Source organism: Helianthus annuus, chromosome 16 (assembly GCF_002127325.2).
Source record: "Helianthus annuus cultivar XRQ/B chromosome 16, HanXRQr2.0-SUNRISE, whole genome shotgun sequence".
NCBI classification, from domain to species: domain Eukaryota; kingdom Viridiplantae; phylum Streptophyta; class Magnoliopsida; order Asterales; family Asteraceae; genus Helianthus; species Helianthus annuus.
In genome coordinates, this window is record NC_035448.2 from 190019639 (window position 1) to 190043372 (window position 23734).

The following is a 23734-nucleotide window of genomic DNA, read 5'->3' on the forward strand; positions in this document are numbered from 1 at the left end:
AATTTTAAATTCTAATAAAGTTGTAGGTTTTTTTTATAAATGTTGTGTGATTTTTTATAAATTTTTTGTATTTTTTTTAATATTCTGCCACCGCTGCACCCAACCCAAGCCCAACTCACGCCCCGCCATACCCCGCGGACACGTAACCAGACGGTGGGGGGGCTCCAATTCCACGTGTCAACCAATGCCCAACCCAAGCCCCACCATACCCCACGGTCTAACGCACGTGTACCATCACCATATCCATATCTAAAACATAAGTTCCACTTGGATTACATAAGTAAGCTAAGAGTGGTACCTACCAAGAGCATATACACATTTAAACAAAAACAATGTGAAATTCGATATATACAGGTACCATCACCGAATGTCACCTTGATTCATACTAGACTAGCAGACACAGTCTTCATTTCTCCTTTCTCTATTTAAAGCATATTACACTGCAAGCCCATAAATTCATACAAATAAGCAAGGACAACAAATTCAAAAATAAAACCAGTATATATGGATGTCAACATCGTGGGAGGCTCGATGGAGCTTTAACGATTCCGTAGCAAAAATCAACTCTTCATCCGGTGATAGAACGCAGTGGGGACGAATAACATTTTTTCCTAGGAAAGGAGAACACGGAAGTAAATACTTTATCAAAAATCGTTCATTAACTGAAGCAAATCATTCGTTTACACAAATCATAACCCCACTGTCGTTGACCCCAATCTTTCTTTACGCTTCTACTACCGTCGATCATAACCCTTGTCTTATTGCCGTCTAACGTTTGCTCACCGCTCAACAGTCATTCAAAGGTTTGCTATATCCAACGTGTTCGATTGCGGTTCCTTTTTGGTTTTAATATGTTATACCAATCAATTGGAACAAGATCAGTTTCTCATTCAGTGTGTGTTATACCTTTTTATGGATTCTTTTTGCTTTCTGTTGCACTACATCTGTGCATCTGTTCTTAAGAAAACTGCTACTCATTTTGTGACCTTAAGGTTAAACTATGAAACACTACAAACCTAAATAGCCCGACCCGCTCTATCCGATTTATAAACCCGAAGAATACCCCTGTAGCGAATTACACAACGAGGCCATAAATCCACACAAATAAATATGGATCAAATATAAGAGAAGTTCAAAATAACTAATGCCAAAAGAGTTCGAGTTCAACTACAGGGGAGGCTCGATAGAGCTTCAACAACTTCCTAACAAACACCAACTTTTCTTCAGACGATGAGAAATGACAGGAAAAAATATGCATCCTTTTTAGGGAAGGGGAACACGCAAGTAAATACTTTATCAACCGTATTTCATTCTCCGAACCTTTCAAACAGTCAAACATCACACTTTGAAGCTGCAACAGTCTCGTTGTACTGTAGTCTCCTTGTAGAGGTGAATCAGCATTCTGCAAGAATATACACTAGTATTCAAATGCTAAAATATACAATATACATGAGCTATATAAGACAAGCAGCATGATACATACCCCGTAACTTTGTGTGATTTCAAGAGTCTGCAGATTTGGGGAGCTTCTGATCAATTCAAAAGCAAATGAGAACATAATACCATCGTCTAAACATATATCTGATAAATTAAGAACCTTGAGGCAGGGAAAGGCAGTAAAGAAGCTCTTTCTAGGACCACCTTCTATCAACTACAATAGAAGTGGGTTACTGGTTAGAAAAATCATTAAGTCTTGTTATTATGCTAAAAACCATAAAATTGTATCACAGACACAACTTAGCCTTACATCAGAGTCTTCAAAATCCAAATGAAGCTCTTGAAGTTTTGGAAGAGAACCCACAAGCTCAAAAATATCACTGGAGTTTGTGATTGTGAATTCGTCATCAGAATCATGAAATTTCAAAGATAATATTTTGAGATTTTCTTGTTTTGCAATCTCAACTATATTTACTCTCTCCATTTCAAATTGGTCATCCATGGTCAACTTCTCAAGCAAGGGACACCGAGTAAAAAATTCCCCAAGTTGAATATCATCTTCAAATTCCACACACAGGTCTAAGCTCAACAGGTTTGGAAATCCATGAAAAGTAGGTGGAAGACAGAAAAAACAGTTACGAAGTTTCAAATGTTTCAACTCTACACAAGAGAAAAGACGGGTAGGCAAATCGAGTGGATCCGCATTCCAACTCGTAAGAGTGAGGTCCTTAAGTCCTCTTCTCGACAAGAACAAAATCCAGTTATCCATATCATCAGCATCCGATATATCATCTACGGAGAGTTCAAACTTTGTAATGGGACCTCTAAGTTGAAGAAGAAGCTTACTTACAATGCTCTCATTATTACTTTCGTCATCATCAACTTCTTCTTCTTCTGTTTCTAATGAATCAAAGAAGTCGACATCCAATACGAGTTGGGTAAGCATAGTCCACTTAAACCTCCAGTTACTCGACAAGACACTGGTCCTCACAGCATTTTGAAACGGCAATCGGTCCAGAATATTATTTATGACAATATCAGGCATGCTGCTAATAAAATCTTGTGGTGCAAACTTGGGTGCTTTATGTGTCCCCTGAATCAGTTCCATTATTCTAACAAAAAGGCGCATATTAACCATAGATTAATGAAATAAATAGGTATGACATCCATATACAGATGTTAACATATAGTGAACCATAAAAAAGTGGGATAATTATCGACAGAAAGAAATGGACAGTTACAAAACCCTAGAATCAGAAACCTAACGATTCAGTATCGAGTAAAGATGCAAATTTGTAGAAATAAACAATTAAGTAAGTGATGAAAATACATTCGAACCTTGAAAAGCAGAAACCCTAGTTGCTCACGACGGAATATGTTTGAACTTCGGTGGTTAACTCTCACGTTGGAGATGAATCAATTTGACGAGGGGCCCTCTTTACTTTCCTTTTTGGGTATGTTTGTCATGGAATTTATGAGCTTGTAGCTTAAGGCCATGTTTGGTTTACCTTTTCAGAGTGATTTATGAATTTTTGGAAAAGTAGGATGGAGTGATTTTTTGGAAAAGTCATTTTTCCCCTCATACATAATCTTAAACAGATTTTTTGAAGTTTATGACTTTTCAAAAAGTCAATAAGTCAGTTGTTTCAAAAAGCTTAGCCAAACATGCCCTAAGCTTTTAAGAAAAAAACTCTACTTAATAAAAAAATATCGTTTGGTTGAAAAGCTTGAAACTGTTATGTTAGAAGCTTGAACCTTTTGGTTGAACGCTCGTAGGTTTATAAGGAACTACAAGCTTTTAAAAATGACTCTTTTAACCTCTAAAGATAATACAACAACAACAACAATCATACCCAGTATAATCCCACATATAGCAAAGCTATTGATAGGGTTTGGGAGGGTAGGATGTAGGCACGCCTTACCTCTATCCCAGTGGATAGAGAGGCTGCTTCCAGTGAGACCCCCGGCTCCAAAAACCATAACCAAGACATAAGCTTCTAAAAAAACATATACTAGGTTAGAACCCCGTGTATTACACGGGCTGAATAAATATAATTTTATATACTAAATAAAAAAATGTATCTTTAAAAACCGTCTATTGCACTAATTGAACATATACATGTATTACACGATTTAAATACATATGATGTAATCATTTAACACACATAGTCGTTAATATATGTTTTTTTTTGAAAAAATGAACTTTGATATACTATATAATTTTATAATATTTTACTTTGTTTTTTTTAATTTATTATTAGGTTAGAAACTTGTGTATTACAAAAGCTATAACATTTTACATTGTTTTTATTTATTTATTAATAGGTTAGAAACTTGTGTATTCTACGTAGTTGAATCAATAAATAAGAGATGAGCAAAAAAATAATAATTATATAGCAATAATCATTTAAATTAATATTAATAAATAAAACAATATGTATTAGTTCTACTATATAACCAAAACGATTCATTTATATTTATTATATGAATATGTTCTATATCAACAAATATCTAATCTATTTTGATACGCATAAATAAAGAGATACATGATCATTTATATGTTTCTTAGCTAAAAGAACATACGAAAGTATGCAGGAATAATATATGTCATGTAAATAAAATTTTATTTAACATATGCCTGGAATAATGAAAAACAAATGTATTTAATATTTTATTTATATAATTTGAAGATAATTTTATGTAGGGTATTTATAATTAAGTAGAAGACAGAGACGGGAAAACATAAAAATAGATAGTTTTAATGAATGATATGTGTTTCCCCTAGCTTTATTTTAATTTATTATTTTTAAGGGAAGTATATAGATTGATATATATATTATTTTTTAGATTTTTGTGTAAAAAGATTTTTGATATTAATATAATATTGAAGCACGTAAGAAATTCTAATTTGTGTTCTTTTGATGTAGATTTATTCATATAAAACAAAAATAAATCAAATTTGTGTTCTTTTTATGTAGATTTATTCATATAAAACAAAAAAAATAAATCAACGTATTCATTTAGATAAGCTTAAAAATGAATATCTTTAATTAAAAATATATAGATATTTAAAATTAAGTAGGAGATAGAGATGGGAAAACATAAAAATAAATACTAGCTTAAATGAATAATAATTTAAACTAAAGAATATTTGTCTACAATTATTATTATTAGTATTATTAATAATTTTAATCAATTAAACGAAAGAATGACAAGTGTCACAAAACTTTTTATTGTGAAAACTCGAAAACTAATTAAAAAAAGCCTAAAAAACACACAATTTTTTTTTTGCAAACCAAATTTCACAGGTTTTTTATATAAAAAAAATTCAAAAAAAAAATGTGTAGTTCACATGTGTAATACTACACATGTGTATTATTACACATGTGCACTACACGATTTTTTTTTTTTTTTGAAAAAAAGTTTTTTTTATATATATAAAAACCAGCGATTTTTATAAAAAAAATGAAAAAAAAATTGTGTGTTTTTAGGCTTTTTTAATTAGTTTTCGAGTTTTCACAATAAAAGTGGTTTTCATTTGAACCATCCCCTATATATATATATTGTGAAGTACGTTAAGGCGTGAAGTACATTATACTTTCTCTCTCTCTCTCTCTCTCTCTCTATATATATATATATATATATATATATATATATATATATATATATAGGGTAAGGTTCATGCGAGAACCACCTTTATTGCGAGAACCGCGAGAACCAATGTGAACACAACCTAAAATAGTTAAAAAAAAACTAAAAAAACCCTAAAAAAACCTAACCCCCACCCCCCAAAAACCTAACCCCCCCCTAAAAAAAACCTAACCCCCCCCCTCAAAACCTAACCCCCCCCCCCAAAACCTACCCCCCCCCCAAGCTAAATTGCTAAAAACTAAAACCCTCAAAAAACCTAAAAAAAACCTAACCCCCACCCCCCAAAAACCTAAACCCCGCCAACCCCCCCCCCCCCAAAAAAAAAAAAAAAAAACCTAACCCCCCCCCCCCCAAAAAAAAGCTAAAATGCTAAAAACTAAACCCCCAAAAAACCTAAAAAATCTAAAAAAATAAAAAAAGAATCTAAATTTTTTTTTTTATTTTTTTACTATTTTTTATGTTCAAATCGCTACTTTTAGTAGCAAAAAAAAAATTTTTTAAATAAAAAAAAAAATTTTGGATACTAAAAGTAGCAATTTTTATATAAAAAATAGTAAAAAAATAAAAAAAAAATTTTGGGTGCTTTTTAGATTTTTTTAGGTATTACTGTTTGTGTTCACACTAGTTCTCGCGGTTCTCGCAATAAAGGGTGGTTCCTAACGGATCTTTGTCCTATATATATATATATATATATATATATATATATATATCACACCTCATAGAAACTGAAAAAATAAACTCATAAGATAGGAACCTAAGCTAAAAAACCATGCCAAACTCCTAAAAATCTTTAACCTTAATCCTACGTCTCCACGAAGATCTGTCCTCGACCATGTCCTCAAAGAGGTGCAAATCTAGCAAATCTTGTCTAATCCGCTCATCCCACGTCATTTTCGGTCTGCCTCTACTCCTCCTTCCATCTACCGCGAGTGTTTCAACTATTCTAACCGGGTCTGTCGTCTGCCTCCTCCTGACATGCCCAAACCATCTCAGTCTCCCCTCCCTTATCTTGTCTGAAATACTTGCAACTCCTAATCTTTCTCTAAAAACCTCATTTCTTATCTTGTCCAACCTAGTGTGCCCACACATCCTTCTTAGCATCCTCATCTCTGCTACCTCTAGCTTTCGAGCATGAATTTTCTTGATGGCCCAACAATCTGTTCCGTATAACATAGAGGGTCTAATTGCAACCCTATAAAATTTCCCTTTTAATTTAACAGGGAACCTCTTGTCGCACAACACCCATGTGGCTGCTCTCCACCTACACCATCCAGCCTGGATACGGTGAGCTACGTCACTGTCTATCTCTCCATTGCTCTGAACAAACGATCCTAGATACTTGAACTTAGTTGCCTGTGGAACCACCTGGCCCTCAATGGTGATCTGGGTGTCTTGCTCGTTGCCTGCTCCACTAAAATTACAGTAAAGGTATTCAGACTTAGAGCGACTTATCCTCAAACCTTTGCATTATAAGGCTACCCGCCAATCTTCTAACCTCGCATTCAAGCTCTGTTTACTTTCTTCAATCAACATAATATCGTCTGCAAAAAGCAAGCACCACGGAACTGACTCCTGAATCGACTTTGACAACTCATCTAGGACAATCGCAAATAGAAAAGGGCTCAACGCTAACCCTTGGTGGAGTCCTACTTTCACAGGAAAGAAATCAGTATCCCCTACCGGTGCACGAACACTAGTGTTAGTCTTAACATACATATCCTTAATTAAGTCTATATACTTACTAGGTACCCCTCTATCCTCTAAACTGTCCCATATCAATCCACGTGGCACACTGTCATACGCCTTTTTCTAAATCAATGAACACCATATGTAGATCACGATTTTTCTCTCCATATTTTTCCATCAATCTCCTTAAAATGTGTATCGCTTTTGTAGTTGACCGCCCTGGCATGAAACCAAATTGGTTTACCGTAACCTGGGCTTCTCTTCTAAGTCTAGTCTCAATCACCCTCTCCCATAACTTTATAGTATGGCTTAGCAACTTAATCCCTCTAGAACTACCACAACATTGGGCGTCTCCTTTGTTCTTATATAAAGGCACTAGACGCAGCTAGTCTTGGGATCAAGGCTTCTTTCCTTTGCTGAATCAGACTCCACTGGTCTGGCATTCTTCCAGATCTGAAAATGAGATTGAACAAATTAGTTAGCCACTGAACTCCAGCATGTCCCAAGCACTTCCACACCTCAATTGGTATGTTGTCCGGACCCACTGCCTTAGCCCTTCCCATCTTTTTAAGTGCTGTCATCACCTCTCCCTGTGTGATACGCCTACAATAGCAGTTATTTCGTTGTTGTCTCTGTGTAATCGAGTTGTCGCTTTGTTGTTGGTAAGCCCCATCGCCGTTGAAAAGCTTGTGGAAGTAAGTTTGCCATCTCAAATTTATGTCGTGTTCCTTGATTAACACACGCCCATCCTCTCCCTTTATAAACTTAACTACCCCTAGATCTTGCCTCCTGCGCTCCCTAGCTTTGGCAATCTTGAACATGTCATTTTCCCCCTCCTTTGTTTCTAGGCGTTCATACATCTTCTTATAGGCTGTGTTCTTTGCTTCAGTCACTGCTTTTTTCGCATCCCTTTTAGCCTTTGTGTATCTCTCCCTCAATCTCACACGCTCAACGTCATCCGTACATCTCAAAAGATCCTTAATGCTCTCTTGCTTATCCTTTATTTTGGTTTGTACTTCATCAGTCCACCACCAAGACTCCTTACGCCCATCTGTCTTTCCTATTGTTACCCCTAGAGTCTCCTTTGCCACATAAGTAATGGTGGTCGCCATAGCCTCCCACACCCGGTTTGAGTCCCCATCCAGGCGGGCCGATGCTGTTGAGATGACCTTATCTCTGAACAGTGCAATCTTGTCGCCTTTCAAATTACCCCATCGTATCCTAGGTCGCGTATTCCCCTTCCCCTTAGTCAAAATTTCTCTCATGACTATATCAGCGACAAGTAAACGGTGTTGAGCCACCACTGTCTCCCCTGGTATAACCTTGCAATCCCTGCACCATCGTAGATCACATCGCCTCATTAAAAGATAGTCAATCTGTGTGTTACGTCCTCCACTACTATAAGTAATCAAATGCGAATCTCGCTTCTTAAAAAATGAGTTTATAATACCTAGGTCGTGAGCTACTGCAAAGTCTTGAAGATCCCTACCAGGGTCGTTCCTATCACCAAAACCAAAACCCTCATGCACTGACTGGAAGCCATCACTACCTTTACCAATGTGACCATTAACATCGCATCCTATACATAATCTTTCACCCCTTGGTATGACCCTCACAACTGCATCTAAACTATCCCAAAAGTCCATCTTCTCCTGGACCCCTAGTCCAACTTGTGGTGCGTAAGCACAAACCACTGCCACTACCTCTCCTCCTAGTACTAACCTCAACACCATAATCCTATCGTTGTGTCGTATCACCTCAACCAAATTTTTGTACAGTTCCAAAGCCACTAGAAAACCTGCCCCATTCTTTGCCCCATTCGTCCCTGAGTACAATAACTTGTACCCATTTCTCACCTCCCCTTTGTGCCCCTTCCACCTAGTCTCTTGAAGGCATGCTATCCCTATCCTACGTCTTTTAAGTGCATCTACCACCTCCAACAATTTACTACTAAGAGTTCCTACATTCCAAGAGGCAACACACAAAGTATAACCCCTATCCTTTCCCTTGCTTGCACCTCTCGTCCTTGGACACGATCTCAAGGAAAAGTAATGACTCCTATTGTCTATGATTGTAACAACTCACCTGAAAGAGAAATGAAACACACGAGCCCTAAAAACATCTCTAACACGCAATCACAATCCAACACGTACACAGATTAACAAGAAGCACCCAATAGTCTTTAAGGTATATCTAATTATCTATTAACCCACACTGTGTACACCCAATAGTCTTTAAGGATTGTGTTAATTTAAGGATCAGTAATAAACTCTATATGAAAAGATGTATCTTAAGTAGATGTGTAACAGGAATAAACTTGCTTTAAATAACAATGTTGTATGTCCGGCTAGCTTCTTTCTCTAAATTTGCATTTACTTTATATCAAAAGATATATCTTATATTTTTTCTCCTTTCAAGTATGTTTTCTATATAATAAAAATTTGCACTAACTAGATATGTGTATTTAATAATCTGTTATGTGTACATTCATATAATATCCACTTTGCTTGTGTTTCGGAAATATATGTCTTGAATACTGTGGAGATCAATATAATAATTAGATGGCTTATCCTTTCAATATATGTATATGTAAAGTAGGTATATGTATAGTTATATATTGAATCAAGTGCACCTGGATATATGTCGCGTAACGTTGCCGGAAAGCTCCTGTTACCGAAGATCTGAAAGCAAGGGCGGTAAGAGCTCCCTGGTTGTGAAGTAAGGGAGGTCGTCGACGTGAACTCGCCGGATCTGAAGCAAGGGAGCCTCTGTGAGCGTGAAGCCTTGTTAGGTGTTAAATAATAGAGGGACTTGAAGTGTAATTGTAGAGTAGTATAGGGGGTTATTGTGAACATGTCTAGTTGTACTTAAGTAATCAGTAGATGAATGAGAAGGGCAGCGATGATTTGAGATAACTTCCTCCTCTCTTTTGGTCTTCTTCTTCTCTATAATTCGCTCAATAATTTGATACGTAACAATGGTATCAGAGCAATCTTTCCTCTCGACCGTGGGTTAAGATTAGGGTAACAACGGTGTTCTACTGCAGCAATCGAATTAGGGTTCAACGATCAGATGTGGGTGACTTCGAATTAGGGCAACAATCGAGTGTTTTGAAGAATTTTTGCAAGCAACAACCAACAACAACAATCGGTTAACCAGACAATCGGCTTCGGAGTTCGCATTTGAGTTTGATTTTAGAGTCACGTTCATAACAGCAGAAACTACTATTGGAGTATAAATCAGTTGGGGGTTTCAAAGTCAGCAGCAAATCGACATGGAATTTGCAAAGGAGCAGATTATGGCTTGTACACAAGAAGGTACTGTCCAAGATTATTGTGATTCATTCATGTTCTTGTTCAATCAGGTTAGAAATTGTGAAGAATTGACCGATTTCTATGCTATCTACCTGTTTATATGTGGTTTAAAACCAAGAATTAGGAGCATCTTTGTCAAATGGCATCAATATAGTTGTTTTAAAGTGGAAGATGTCATATCTTTGGCTTTGAAAATAGATATCAATAATCTGAATGATTCTTTCTCTCCATTCGACCCCGAATCTTCTTTTTACATGGAAGGATTAGAGTTCGATTTTAAGAAAAGTCTTTGGGAATTAATGGAAGGTAATGAATGTTTTGAGAATGGGAAGATTCAAGAAGTTGATATTGTTCAAGAAACGATTGTCGAAAAAGTAATTGATGAATCTACTTTTTTTGTTCATAAAAGCTGTAAAGATAAGGAGATTTGTGATGAGTCTATTATTTCCGTCCAAGAACTGGGTGATAATGAGTTTTTCGGAACTGATTTTTCTAAGGATTTACATGGTAGTGAGTCTTTAAAGAGAGATGTGAGTGTTGAATTTGAAAGGGTTAATATGGACAACAACACAACAGTCCCTATGATACCTTATGATGAAAACATAGGACTTACGGCACAAAATGAAATTGGTTCTCTAAATTTTGTAAAAGATGAGTATGCCCTTAAGGTATTTGGTGAAATGCCTGAAGGAATTTCTGAAGTTGAGTTTGCATTTTCTGACAAAGTTAAAAGTGAAGTAAATGTGGAAGTGGATCGTGTATGGCATAAATGGAAATTCAAATTATGGTGGTCCAAAATAACTTCAAAAGGCACTTTACAAAGTTTGTCGTGCTATTGTTTTCATGTGTGTTGTCCAAACAACTATTATTTGCCTATTATGACAGCCTGGGATATGTGGTCTCAATATCAATGGTATGCTAATGTTCAAGGGTATCAAGGTTGTTATGGATATAATCTGACTAGAGACCATGAAATTGTGCTACAAATTGTTAGAAAAGATAAAGAAATTGGCGTGATCAAGACTAAGGGAAATTGGCAAGGAATTGATGGTTAAAAATTTTGAATGGAAACCAGGTTGGCATCTCTGTTTAGTTAAATGGAAGAAAATTAAAGAAGATTCAAATAAATATAATAAATATGGTGCTTGTGGCATATTAATAAATGATGATTGTTTTCAAGTTGTCGGTAAAAAGAGCATAGTGGTCAAGAATGTTTCTTCTAATCAAGCTAGTGTTTCTAGTTCGAGTGCTTCTGGCCAAAAGTTGGGCTGGTTGGACGGGTATGTTGGGACTTTGCTGAATCATGTTAAAGATGGACAACAAAGATCAACCAAGAGGAAGATAAAAAGAGATGTAACTGAGGCATTACATGGTGACATATCTCAACATCAAAGGGATACAACATTGAATGGATTTAGACAAGGAAAGTTTATTGTGTTTGTTGCTACTGGTGTTGCTTTTGGTGATCTTGATATATCGATTTCTCAGCTACAACAAGAATCACATATTAAAGATTGTTTTAATTGTGTCAAAAAGGCTGCAACATCCTTTGAATTTGCTCAAAAGCTTCATGCATTTCTATTAAGCAGTGCCAGATCAACAAAATCAACATGCTCCAACCTTGTTGCTTATTTTCATGCAGATGAAGAATTTTTCAAGTTTGGTTTTGATAGCTTCGATTAGCAATTTTTTTTCTTTTTGATTTTTGGGGACAAAAATCTTTTATGGGGGGAGTATTGTTAGGTGTTAAATAATAGAGGGACTTGAAGTGTAATTGTAGAGTAGTATAGGGGGTTATTGTGAACATGTCTAGTTGTACTTAAGTAATCAGTAGATGAATGAGAAGGGCAGCGATGATTTGAGATAACTTCCTCCTCTCTTTTGGTCTTCTTCTTCTCTATAATTCGCTCAATAATTTGATACGTAACAAGCCTAAAAAGCTCGGTGGTTCTGACACAAAGGAGTCGCCAGAAAAGTTCATTATCGTTAACCTCTAAAGATAATAAACTTTTTAATCCACAAACTTTTTAAATTTTTAGTTATCTTCATTTTGATCATTTTATTAAAAGCTCCAGCTACTCTACCAAACACCAAATATATCTAAAAAGCTACAACTACTACCTACCAGCTACAACTACCAGCTACTAACTTCCAGCCACCAGCTCCTTTTGCAACATACCCTTTATCTTTAAATTTAAAGGCTTGTAAACGAGTCAAGCCAAGCTAGGGTGGGTTCGGGCTTGGCTTATTTAAATACTCAGCCAAGCTAGCTCGTTTAACAAACTGAAATGTTAGGCTCGGGCTTGACTCGTTAAAAGTCTGAGCCAACTCATTTATTTAAAAATATATATTTTTATAATTTTTACACATAATGATATAGATACATCCCCTAAAAAAAGTAAAAACAAATTTAGGCTCCTAGAACAATCTAATCTAACTACTATAATAAAAGAAAACAACTATTGGACACGTGTCATTCATTCAAGATATCCTCAAATTTATATTTATCTAAATAAATAAATAATAAATTAATATTAAATCTTATCATACTATAATAAAATATTATCCTTAAATCTAAATTGTTAATTTAATATATTTTTAAAACAAATACCTCTCTTATCTACTTATCTTATATCTATCTACTATAATAAAAGAAACCAAATTTTGGACACGTGTCATTCATTAAAGACATCCTCAAATATATATTCATCTTATATTAACTAAATAAATAAATAATAAATTAATATTAAATTTTATCATACTTTAATAAAATATTATCCTCAAATCTAAATTGTTAATTTAATATATTTTTTAAACAAATACTCTCTTTCCTACTTATCTTATATTAAATATATAAATGATAAATTAATATTAAATGTTATCCTAATTTATTAAAAATATAACTTTTTATTATTTGGTATACAAAATTTTATTTATTCAACTCGTATCCTAATTTATTAAAAATATAACTTTTTTTATTATTTGAATACAAAATTTTTATTTATTCAGCTCGTGTAAAACGCGGAGTTTTAAAAATTTAACTTTTTGTTATTATTTACTATACAAAGTTACATTTATATAACCCGTGTAATACACGAAGTTTATTAAAAATATAACTTTTTATCATTTGTTATGTAAAATTAGATTTATTCAACACGTGTAATACACGAGGTTTTTAAGGATATATATTTTTTTAATTATTTGGTAGATTTTTCAACTCGACTATACACGGATTTTTTAAAGATACGACGTTTTTAGTATTTAATATACAAAATTACATTTATTTAATCTGTGAATACACATGGTTTTTAAAGATATAACTCTTTTTTAGATCTATTCAACACATGTAATATACGGGGTTTTTAAGGGTGTAATTTTTTATCATTTGGTAGATTTATTAACCCGATTATACACGGGTTTTTTAACGATACGACGTTTTTAGTATTTAGTATACAAAATCACATTTATTTAGTCTGTGTAATACACATGATTTTTAAAGATATATTTTTTTATTATTTGATATATAAAATTACATTTATTTAACCCGTACAATATACGAGTTTCCTAAAGATATAACTTTTTATTATTTATTATATAAAATTACATTTATTTAACTCGTGTAATACACGGGGTTCTAACTTAGTATTTACTAATTTAAAACCATAACTTTTTTTGAACGGCTAATATTTCCTCAAGAAAATACACCAAATACCTCCTTTTTGGCTGGGAGTGATCCTGGACTTATCCCCCAAGAGACACTCTAGTGTGTAGCGCAAGTGGCTTAAAACCATTACTTAAAAATAAATTAGAATTTTAGATTTTATATATAATGTGTGCATCTGTATAATTTGTACTTTAATTTAAACAAGTCAAACAAGCGTGCCATGAACCAAAGCTACTCTTATAAATATGCATTAATAATTGTATATTTTTAAGGACTAAAGGTGTTACAATTTTCTAAAACCGCTCTGTCTTGCTAGTTGGTGGTTTAGCTATGAGCAAATTAACCGGTAAAACTAAATTGTCAGTAGTTGCGGATCATGATTTTATTCGAATCATGACCGGTCAAACTAAATTGTCATTTTGGTAAATTCTCTTTAATTCTCACCATTTTTTTCTAAATTCTATAAGGTTCTCACTAATTTTTTTTACATTTTTTCCAAACGTACAGAGTTTCTGGAAACTCACATTTGTGAGCTGGATCCGCCCTTGATTGTCAGCTTTTGAGAATACCGGAGCAAGTTGTATGGGTTTTGACATGTTTGCCTCCTCACTTGTATCGGGCTAGCCAAGTTTCAAACCCAAATTGTTTAATCCGGAAATGGCTGATGCAACCGTTTTGGTTTTATTATGATCAGATAAGCCTGTTGCCCATGACTTTATAGTCTAGTGTCATCTTGGGGTGAGATAAGTCTTCAGGACCAATAGGTCTGGGTTCGATTCCCACAAGGTGGGTTTTTCTCATAATTGGTGTCTAGGCATTACGTCTAGTGGAGATAGATATGATCAGGTGGTTCTGCTGATGGCACGATTATACTCCAGTGGTTCGTTACTGATCTAAATTTGTCATTCTAGAAAAAAAAAAAGATAAGCCCCTTGATTGTGGGTTAAAGCGGATAAAAAATTGATGCAAAGAATACAAAGTATTAATGCAAATAACTATTTTTTAACTTGAATAAAATCAATAAAAGAATCCAACCCCCACCCACCAAGGTCAATTTTTGAATCATCATCATTGTTGTCCAAGTAGAGCTGATTCCGAGTTTTTTTCCTAAACTAACGTAGGTGGAAAACTTATTTACCAAAATGGGTTATTTGAAAAATATTTACAAAAAAGGTGTTTTTTGCCGTCTAACCCTTCTCTTATTGCCGTCTAACGTTTGCTCACCGCTCAAGAGTCATTCAAAGGTTTGCTATATCCAACGTGTTCGATTGCGGTTCCTTTTTGGTTTTAACTAGCAGTTGGTTGCACCCGCGCTCCGCGGCAGGGCGACTCGACTTTTAACAAATTTTAATTAGAAACATAGACGCAATGATAACGTGAATGGTGTGAATCCAATCACTATTTGTTCGGTTTGTTATGGTATCAAAACTTGTTATAACAGCCAAAAAAGAGGCAAAAGATAAAGTCATTATATTACTAAAAGGATATCGACACGTGTTTTACTTTTATCGAGAACAATAAAAATGAATACATCGACCGTACTGAACTTGTGATATGAGCAGAAGGATTTCGACGCATGTTTTACATCATCGGAAACAATAAAAACCAAATACAAGTACCGATGTTGTTCAGTCGGTATCGATGCGATTCATTTCGTTACCTTTACAATACCAAGAATTTATAAAGTAAATGAACACAAGTGATTTGAAATATAAAAGTGTGATTAAAATTAAAAAAAAAAACAAACAAAAGGACAATAAATTAAAAGAAAAGCAAAGGAAAAAAAGATACTGTAGCAAACATGCTATAGTATTTGATATATATAATAATATGTTATACCAATCAACTGGAACAAGATCAGTTTCTCATTCAGTGTGTGTTATACCTTTTTATGGATTGTTTTTGCTTTCTGTTGCATTACATCTGTGTATCTGTTCTTAAAAAACTGCTACTCATTTTGTGACCTTAAGGTCACAATCTACCCAACAAACATACAGGTCAGTTATTGGTTAAACTATGAAACACTACAAACCTAAATAGCCCGACCCGCTCTATCCGATTTATAAACCCGAAGAATACCCCTGTAGCGTATTACACGAGGCCATAAATCCACGCAAATAAATATGGATCAAATATAAGAGAAGTTCAAAACAACTAATGCCAAAAGAGTTCGAGTTCAACTACAGGGGAGGCTCGATAGAGCTTCAACAACTTCCTAACAAACACCAACTTTTGTTCAGACGATGAGAAATGACAGGAAAAAATATGCATCCTTTTTAGGGAAGGGGAACACGCAAGTAAATACTTTATCAACCGTATTTCATTCTCCGAACCTTTCAAACAGTCAAACATCACACTTTGAAGCTGCAACAGTCTCGTTGTACTGCAGTCTACTTGTGGAGGCGAATTAGCACTCTGCAAGAATATACACATACACTAGTATTCAAATGGTAAATTATACATGAGCTATATAAGATAAGCAGCATGATACATACCCAGTTACTTGGTGTGATTTCAAGAGTCTGCAGATTCGGGGAGCTTCTTATCAATTCAAAAGCAAATGAAAACATAATACCATTGTCTAAACATATATCTGATAATTTAAGAACCTTGAGGCAGGGAAAGACAGTAAAGAAACTCTTTTTACCACCACCTTCTATCAACTACAAAATAAGCGGGTTACTGGTTAGAAAAATCATAAAGTCTTGTTATTATGCTAAATATTATTACTTATAAGTTATTAGGTTATGGAAAATGAGACTATGCCTTTGTAAAGTAAACTTCAAACACACAACTTAGCCTTACCCGACACTCTTCAAAATCCAAATGAAGCTCTTGAAGTTTCGGAAGAGAACCCACAAGCTCAAAGATATTACTAGAGCTTGCGGTTGTCGTCTCGTCATGAGAATCATGAAATTTCAAAGATAATATTTTGAGATTTTCTTGTTTTGCAATCTCAACTATATTTACTTTGTCCATTTCAAATAGGTCATCCATGGTCAACTTCTCAAGCAAGGGACACCGAGTAAAAAATTCCCCAAGTTGAATATTATCTTCAAACTCCACACGCAAGTATAAGCTCAACAGGTTTGGAAAACCATGAAAAGTAGGTGGAAGACTGAAAGAACAGTTACGAAGTTTCAAATGTTTCAACTCTACACAAGAGAAAAGATGGGTAGGCAAGTTAAGTGGTGTTGGACCCCAATTGTTAAGAGTGAGGTCCTTAAGTCCTCTTCTAGACAAGAACAAAATCCAGTTATCCATATCATCAGCATCCGATATATCATCCACGGAGAGTTCAAACTTTGTAATGGGACCTCTAAGTTGAAGAAGAAGCTTACTTACAATGCTCTCATTATTACTTTCGTCATCATCAACTTCTTCTTCATCTTCTTCGTCTTCATCTTCTTCTTCGTCTTCTTCGTCTTCATCTTCTTCTTCGTCTTCTTCGTCTTCGTCAACTGCTTCTAATGAATCAAAGAAGTCGACATCCAATACGAGTTGGGTAAGCATAGTCCACTTAAACCTCCAGTTACTCGACAAGACACTGGTCCTCACAGCATTTCGAAACGGCAATCGGTCCAGAATATTATTTATGACAATATCAGGCATGCTGCTAATAAAATCTTGTGGTGCAAGCTTGGGTGCTTTGTGTGTCCCCTGAATCAGTCCCATTATTCTAACAAAAAGGTACATATTGATCCTAAATTAATGAAAGAAATAGCCATGACATTCATATACAGATGTTAACATATAGTGAAGAAGCAAATTAATGAAATAAAACCCTAGAATCACAAACCTAACGATTCGGTATCGAGTAAAGATGCAAATTTGTAGAAACCCTAGTTGCTCACGACGGAATATGTTTGAACTTCTGTGGTTAACTCTCACGTTGGGGATGAATCAATTTGACGAGGGGCCCTCTTTATTTTCCTTTTTATCTTTATCCTTTTTTTAATCTTTAAATTTAAATTTGTAAAGGATTGTAAACGAGTCAAGTCAAGTTAGGGTGGGTTAGGGCTCACTTTATTTAAAAACTCAGCCAACCTGGTTTTTTTAACAAACTGAAATGTTAGGCTCGGGCCTGATAAAAAAATATATAATTTTTATATTTTTATAACAAACTGATATATATACCCCCATAAAATAAAAAAAGTAAAACCAAATTTAGGCTACTAGAAGTCTAGAACAATATTTACTAATTAAAATCATAATTTTTTTTGAATGGCTAATCTTTCCTCAAGAAAATACACCAAATACCTCCTATTTGCTGGGAACGTCCTGGACTTATCAGTTATCCCCCCAAGAGACACTCTAGTGTGTAGCGCAAGTAGCTTAAAACCATTACTAAAAAATATATTGGAATTTTAGATTTTATATATAACTACTTTTTTGCCCCGCCCGCGTTGCGGGGCAATAAACCGAATATTTCCCTCTCATTACATGTATCTATGTGTTTCGGTTACGTGTACATACTACTTATAACATGATCTAAAAAAATTACATCGAGTCAACCAATTAAAACAAAAACACAACCATACTTTTACAAAAAAAAACTAAAACGATGGAAAGACTATAATTTTAAATCGGGAGCAAAATTACAATTTTTCAGGACAAATGAGCATGTACCAGACATGCCTGGACGAATAAAAATTACATCTATGCCTGCCCGCGTTGCGGGCCGTTAAATCAAATATTTCTTAGTTTCATAACATATATGCATGTATTTAGGTTACTTGTACATACTACTTATAACACGATCTAAAAAAATACATCGACGCAACCAATTAAACTAAAATACTACCATAGTTTTGCTAAAAAAATTAAAACAATAACAGGTCTGTAATTTTGAGCTGGGGGTAATATACTAATTTGTCAGGACAAATGAGCAAGTGTTAGACAACTGCTTAACACAATAAAAGTTACATTGAGTCAACCAAACAAAATAAAACAGTACTATTGTTTTGTAAGAAAAAAAAAGTAAAACGATGGCAAGATCATAATTTTTAACTGGGGGAGAAATCGTAATTTTTTAAATGGGACATAATCATAATTTTAAACTGATGGCAAAATCATAATTTTGAGCTATGGGGAAAAACATAATTTTATTTTGAATTGTGGGCAAAAACGTAAATTTGAGTTGGAGGCAAAATCATAATTTTGAACTAGGGGCAAAAACATATTTTTATTTTGAAAGGGGGGGGGGCAAAAAGCATAATTTTAGAAGGAGGGCAAAACCGTAAATTTAAACTGGGAATAGAATTAGAAGTGGGTTTTTGAACGGAGGGCAAAAGCGTAAATTTTGAGCCAGGGCAAAAATATAATTTTATTTTGAATTAGGGGCGAAAACATAATTTTAAACAAAGGACGAAATCGTAATTTTAAACTAGGAATAAAATTTAATTAAAAATGGGTTGGTATAATAGGGAAGTGTCAGACAAGCTGCCTGGCACTATTCCCTCAACTTGGAAATGTATATATAGTATAATATAATATATATATGTATACATGTGTATGTGTATAATTTGTACTTCAATTTAAATGAGTTAAACGAACGTGTCACGAACCAAACCTACTCTTATAAATATGTATTACTAATTGTAGATTTTTAGGGAGCAAAGGTGTTACAATTTTCTAAAACCACACTGTCTTGCTCGTTGGTGGTTTAGCTATGAGCAAATTGACCGCTTAAACTAAATTGTCAGTAGTTGCGGATTATGATCTTATTCGAATGGGTTTCTTTTAGTAAATTGTCTTTATTTCTTACTATTTTTTTTTCTAAATTCTATAGGGCTCTCACTATTTTTTTCCAAATGCATTAGGTTTCTGGAAACCCACATTTGTGAGCTGGATCCGCCCCTAATTGTCAGGTTTTGAGAATACCGGAGCAAGTTGTATCGGTTTTGACATGTTTGCCTCCTCACTTGTACTGGGGTAACCAACTTTGTAAACAGATCAAGTGGCCCAACCTGGACAAACCTTTCATTTGTCTTTTTCAAACCCAAACTGTTTAAACCGGGAATGACTTATGCAACCGTTTTGGTTTTATTATGATCAGATAAGCCTGTTGCCCATGGCTTTATAGCCTAGTGACCTCTTGTGTGTGGGATAAGGCTTTGGGACCAATAGCTCCTGGGTTCGACTCCCACAAGGGTTTTTTTTTTACATATTTATTGGGTTTTCTTATGAATTGGTGTATAGGCATTATGCACTAGTGAAGATGGATATGATCAGGTGGTTTCAATGATAGCACGATGATACTCCAGTGTTCCGTTAGTGGTCCAAATTTACCGTTAAAAAAAAAGAGATAAGCCTGTTGATTGTGGGTTAAAGCGGATAAAAATTTAATGCAAAGAATACAAAGTATTAATGCAAATAACCATTTCTTAACTTACCACTTAGATTACATAAGTAAAAGCTAAGAGTTGTACCAAGATCATATACAAATTTAAACAAGACCGTCACCAAATGTTACACAAGGCCATAAATTCAAACAAATATGCAGGGGAAAAGAAAAAAAAAAAAACAGTTCAAATAAAATAAAACTAGTTTAGATCGATGTCAACAACAGGGGAGGCTCGATGAAGCTTTAACAACTCCGTAGCAAACCTCAACTCATCATCCGGCTGTAAAGCGCAAAAGGGATGAATAACAATCTTTTCAAGGAAAGGAGAACACGCAAGTAAATACTCAATCAAACGTAGTTCGTTCTCTGTACACGAATGTGTAAACTCCACACTTCGAAGCTGCAACAGCCTCGTCGTTTTGTAGTCTTCTAGAGAACAAACAGAAGGTGTCGGGATACCCTCATCCTGCAAGAATCACTAGAATTTAAATGCAAAACCATATATGAGATTATAAGACGAGCAGTATGACGCATACCCCAAAACTTGGTATGATCTTAAGAGTCTGCAGATTCGGTGAGCTCCTAATGATTTCAAAAGCACATGATAGCATACCACCGTTTTCTAAATCCATTGTTGATATTTCAAGAGTTTTGAGGCACGGAAACGTGGTAGGGCACCTCTTTTTAGCATCGTCTTTTATGAACTGTATGAAGAGTGGTTAGAGAATTCATAAAGCCTTGTTACAATATAATGAATATGTTGCAGTAAAATAGCCATAAAGTTTCACGACAATAATTTTAAATTGAGTAAATTACAAAAATCGTCCTTTATGTATGTCACTTATTGCAATTGCAAACTGTGTCCTTTATCTTCAATAATTACAGAAAACGTACTCGATGTTTGCAAATCCTTGCAAGTTATGTCCTTTAGCCCTAACTCAGTTATTTTTTTTTGGTTAAATCTGACCAAATGGACCCCACATGAGGGTATTTTGGTCATTTTACTCTCATGTGGGGTCCATTTGGTCAGATTTACCACAATAATACCCTCATGTGGGGTCCATTTGGTCAGATTTAACCACAAAAGTTAACTGAGTTAGAAATTGCAAGGTTTTGCAAACATCGAGTACGTTTTCTGTAATTATTAAAGACAAAGGACACAGTTTGCAATAAGTGACATACATAAAGGACGACTTTTGTAATTTACTCTTTTAAATTATATCATATTATAGAATAAAAAAGTAAAATGTCATTTTTGCCCCTCCCCCGAGGTTTGGCTAGTTTTCGACTTTCGTCCAAAGGTTTGTTTTTACTCTAAAAAAATAATCTTTATATCCGTAAACATAATAAAAACTTCAAAGGCCAACCTTAGCCTTACCTCGCACCATAGAAATTCCATTTCTAGCTCTTCAAGTTTTGGAAGACTGCCCACGAGCTCAAAGACAACACCGGAACTTATTATCAACCTTTTGTCTAAATTACCAAAACAAAACGATAACTTTTTGAGATTTGCAAGTTTTGCAATCTCAGCTAGTTTCACATTGCTGGCTATACTAAAACCCATAGTCAAAGTCTCAAGTACGGGACATTGAGTAAAAAACTCCACAAATTTCCCACTTTCAAACCGTACGATATGCAACTCTAAGCTCAGTAAATTTGGAAAACCATTAAAACTCGAAGGAGGATCAAAATCACAGTAATTAAGCTTCAAATGTTTCAACTCCAAACAAGAGAAAAGATGGGTAGGCAACCAAAGCCGTGGTCCATTCTCCTTACAAAGACTGATATCTTTAACTCCTTTTCTAGACAAGCACAACATCCAATGGTTAACGTCTTCATCATCCAATATGGCGTAACTTTGCTCTTCTATGTAGAGGACAAACTTTGTAATGACACCTCTAATATTAAGAAGAATCCTACTTATAATTTTCTCATAGTTGTTTTCGCTTTTCGTTTTTAATAAATACTCAAAGAAGTTCTTATCGAATACGAGCTGGCTAAGCGTAGTCCACTTAAGCCTCCAGTTTCTCGACAAGATACTAGTCCTCACCGCATCTTGTAACGGCAATCGATCGAGAATATGAGTTACCACATTATCTGGCATCTTGCTGATAACATCTTGTGGTGCAAAGTTGGATGCTTTATGTGTAATTAGTTCCATTGGTCTATCAAAAAGAAAGATATCAATCATTTATCTAATATTTAGCAATCATTTATTCAAATGTTTTTGTTGGGCTGGCAATTTTACACGAATACACGACACGAACCTACACGAAGTTAACAGATATCGTGTATGGCCTTAACAGGTATCGTGTACCAAACAGGTAGACACGAGATTACCTGTTGATTTTCGTGTATAAAAAGGTTAAATACCTGTTTACCTGTTAATACCCGTTAGTACACGATAAGAAATTAAATTAAATAAAATTCATCAGCCATGTGCGTGTGGGTTCCTTAATTCCTTTCTATTTTCATTCCTCATTCAATTCAAAAAATAAAAATAAAACCCTAAACTCCCTCTGTAACTTTCATATAGCATGTCATGTTCGTAATTTTGTTCGTGTTAACAGGTATTAAGAGGTGATTTTCGTGTATAGCAGTCGAACAGTCGTGTTAACAGGTATTAACAGGTAATTTTCGTTTATATCGTGTCGTGTTCGTGTATCGTGTCGTGTACGGGTATACACGATATGCCAGCCCTAGTTTTTGACAATCAATGGCAGTTATTCTTTTCTAAAACAACCCTTCAATATGATTATATTCTTTAATCTACAGGGCATTTATAAACTACTGATGATATTAAAAAACAAACAAACGAATGAGAATTAGTTGGTATGTTTAACCTAATAATATATTTGGATTTTGTGCAGCAGAACTATCAATACAACATATTTTATATGGAAGTACTTTAAGGGGTTTCGGTTACCTGATGGTGGTTGATGTCACCGATCGGTTCCGGCGTTGTTAGGTGGCCAATTTGACGTTGCCGGAAAATCACGGAGGGTGCGGTGGTTGAGAAGAAGCCAAACCCTAACCTTTTCTTTTTACCGCTCTTAACCCCAAATCCTTTTTATATTTTTCTAGACTATTTACCATATATTTTGGATTTATTTTAGAGAGTAAAATGCTTAGATAGCCCATTTGGTTGATCAATATTTCACTTTTAGGGATGTTTGGCTAAGTTTATTATAGTTAAAAAGAACTTTTGGAAAAGTACTTTTGCGAAAAAGACTTTTTGAAAAGGAATTTTTTAAAAAAAGTGTTTGAATTAACTTATTGATGTAAAATGACTAAAATGGGTATTCTTTTAGATATAAGGGGGTAAAGAAGGGGTATATTGGTAATTTATAGTTTGAAAAGTTAAAAGCTGGCCAAAAAGTCACAATATTGTGACTTCTTGAAACCTCCTTTTTCTTCTTTGTAAAAAGTCATTTCTAAAAGGACTTTTGGCTTAGCCAAACACAAAAACAACTTATTGGCTTTTTGATAAGTCAATAAGCCAATAAGTTGTTTTGAAAAGCTTAGCCAAACATGCCCTTAATCTCTACTTTTTTTTAAATTACATCAATGTTCTATGGTTTGCTTAGTTGCTACTCGATAGTCTCCTGACTAGATGTGTGTTAGTTTTTCAGTTAA

At 34.6% G+C, this 23734-nt stretch overlaps 2 protein-coding genes across 10 annotated transcripts; both read right to left on the minus strand.

Annotated features, from left to right (window-relative positions):
- Positions 1–1095: 1095 nt before the first annotated feature.
- Positions 1096–17692, minus strand: LOC110920485 (F-box/FBD/LRR-repeat protein At1g13570-like). 9 transcript variants are annotated; one of them, XM_035984990.1, is made up of 5 exons: positions 17130–17545; positions 1748–2319; positions 1598–1651; positions 1484–1510; positions 1096–1402 (listed from the first exon to the last, which is right to left on the minus strand). In XM_035984990.1, exons 1-5 carry the CDS (start codon positions 17446–17448, stop codon positions 1142–1144), a joined length of 1233 nt encoding a protein of 410 aa, XP_035840883.1. In that variant the 5' UTR covers positions 17449–17545; the 3' UTR covers positions 1096–1141. The 9 variants fall into 9 exon arrangements, with proteins under 9 accessions (XP_035840883.1, XP_035840880.1, XP_035840885.1 ...); XM_035984987.1 differs by having other exon boundaries at positions 1484–1651; XM_035984992.1 differs by lacking the exon at positions 17130–17545 and adding an exon at positions 2776–2935 and having other exon boundaries at positions 1484–1651; positions 1748–2549.
- Positions 17693–20118: 2426 nt separating this feature from the next.
- LOC110920484 (F-box/FBD/LRR-repeat protein At1g13570) lies at positions 20119–23175 on the minus strand. The gene is made up of 4 exons (XM_022164702.2): positions 23025–23175; positions 21477–22263; positions 20635–20802; positions 20119–20564 (listed from the first exon to the last, which is right to left on the minus strand). The coding sequence occupies exons 2-4, from the start codon at positions 22257–22259 to the stop codon at positions 20298–20300; spliced, it is 1218 nt and encodes a 405-aa protein (XP_022020394.1). The 5' UTR covers positions 22260–22263; positions 23025–23175; the 3' UTR covers positions 20119–20297.
- Between the last annotated feature and the right edge of the window lie 559 nt (positions 23176–23734).

Coding starts and splice junctions, on each gene's coding strand:
- LOC110920485 (XM_022164703.2), bottom strand. CDS start 17,448: ATGTACCTTTTTGTTAGAATAATGGGACTGATTCAGGGGACACACAAA. Junction 16,416..16,557: donor TGGATTTTGAAGAGTGTCGG/GTAAGGCTAAGT, acceptor CTTATTTTGTAG/TTGATAGAAGGTGGTGGTAA. Junction 16,189..16,247: donor AAATCACACCAAGTAACTGG/GTATGTATCATG, acceptor TTTGAATACTAG/TGTATGTGTATATTCTTGCA.
- LOC110920484 (XM_022164702.2), bottom strand. CDS start 22,259: ATGGAACTAATTACACATAAAGCATCCAACTTTGCACCACAAGATGTT. Junction 20,803..21,476: donor TGGAATTTCTATGGTGCGAG/GTAAGGCTAAGG, acceptor CTCTTCATACAG/TTCATAAAAGACGATGCTAA. Junction 20,565..20,634: donor AGATCATACCAAGTTTTGGG/GTATGCGTCATA, acceptor TGATTCTTGCAG/GATGAGGGTATCCCGACACC.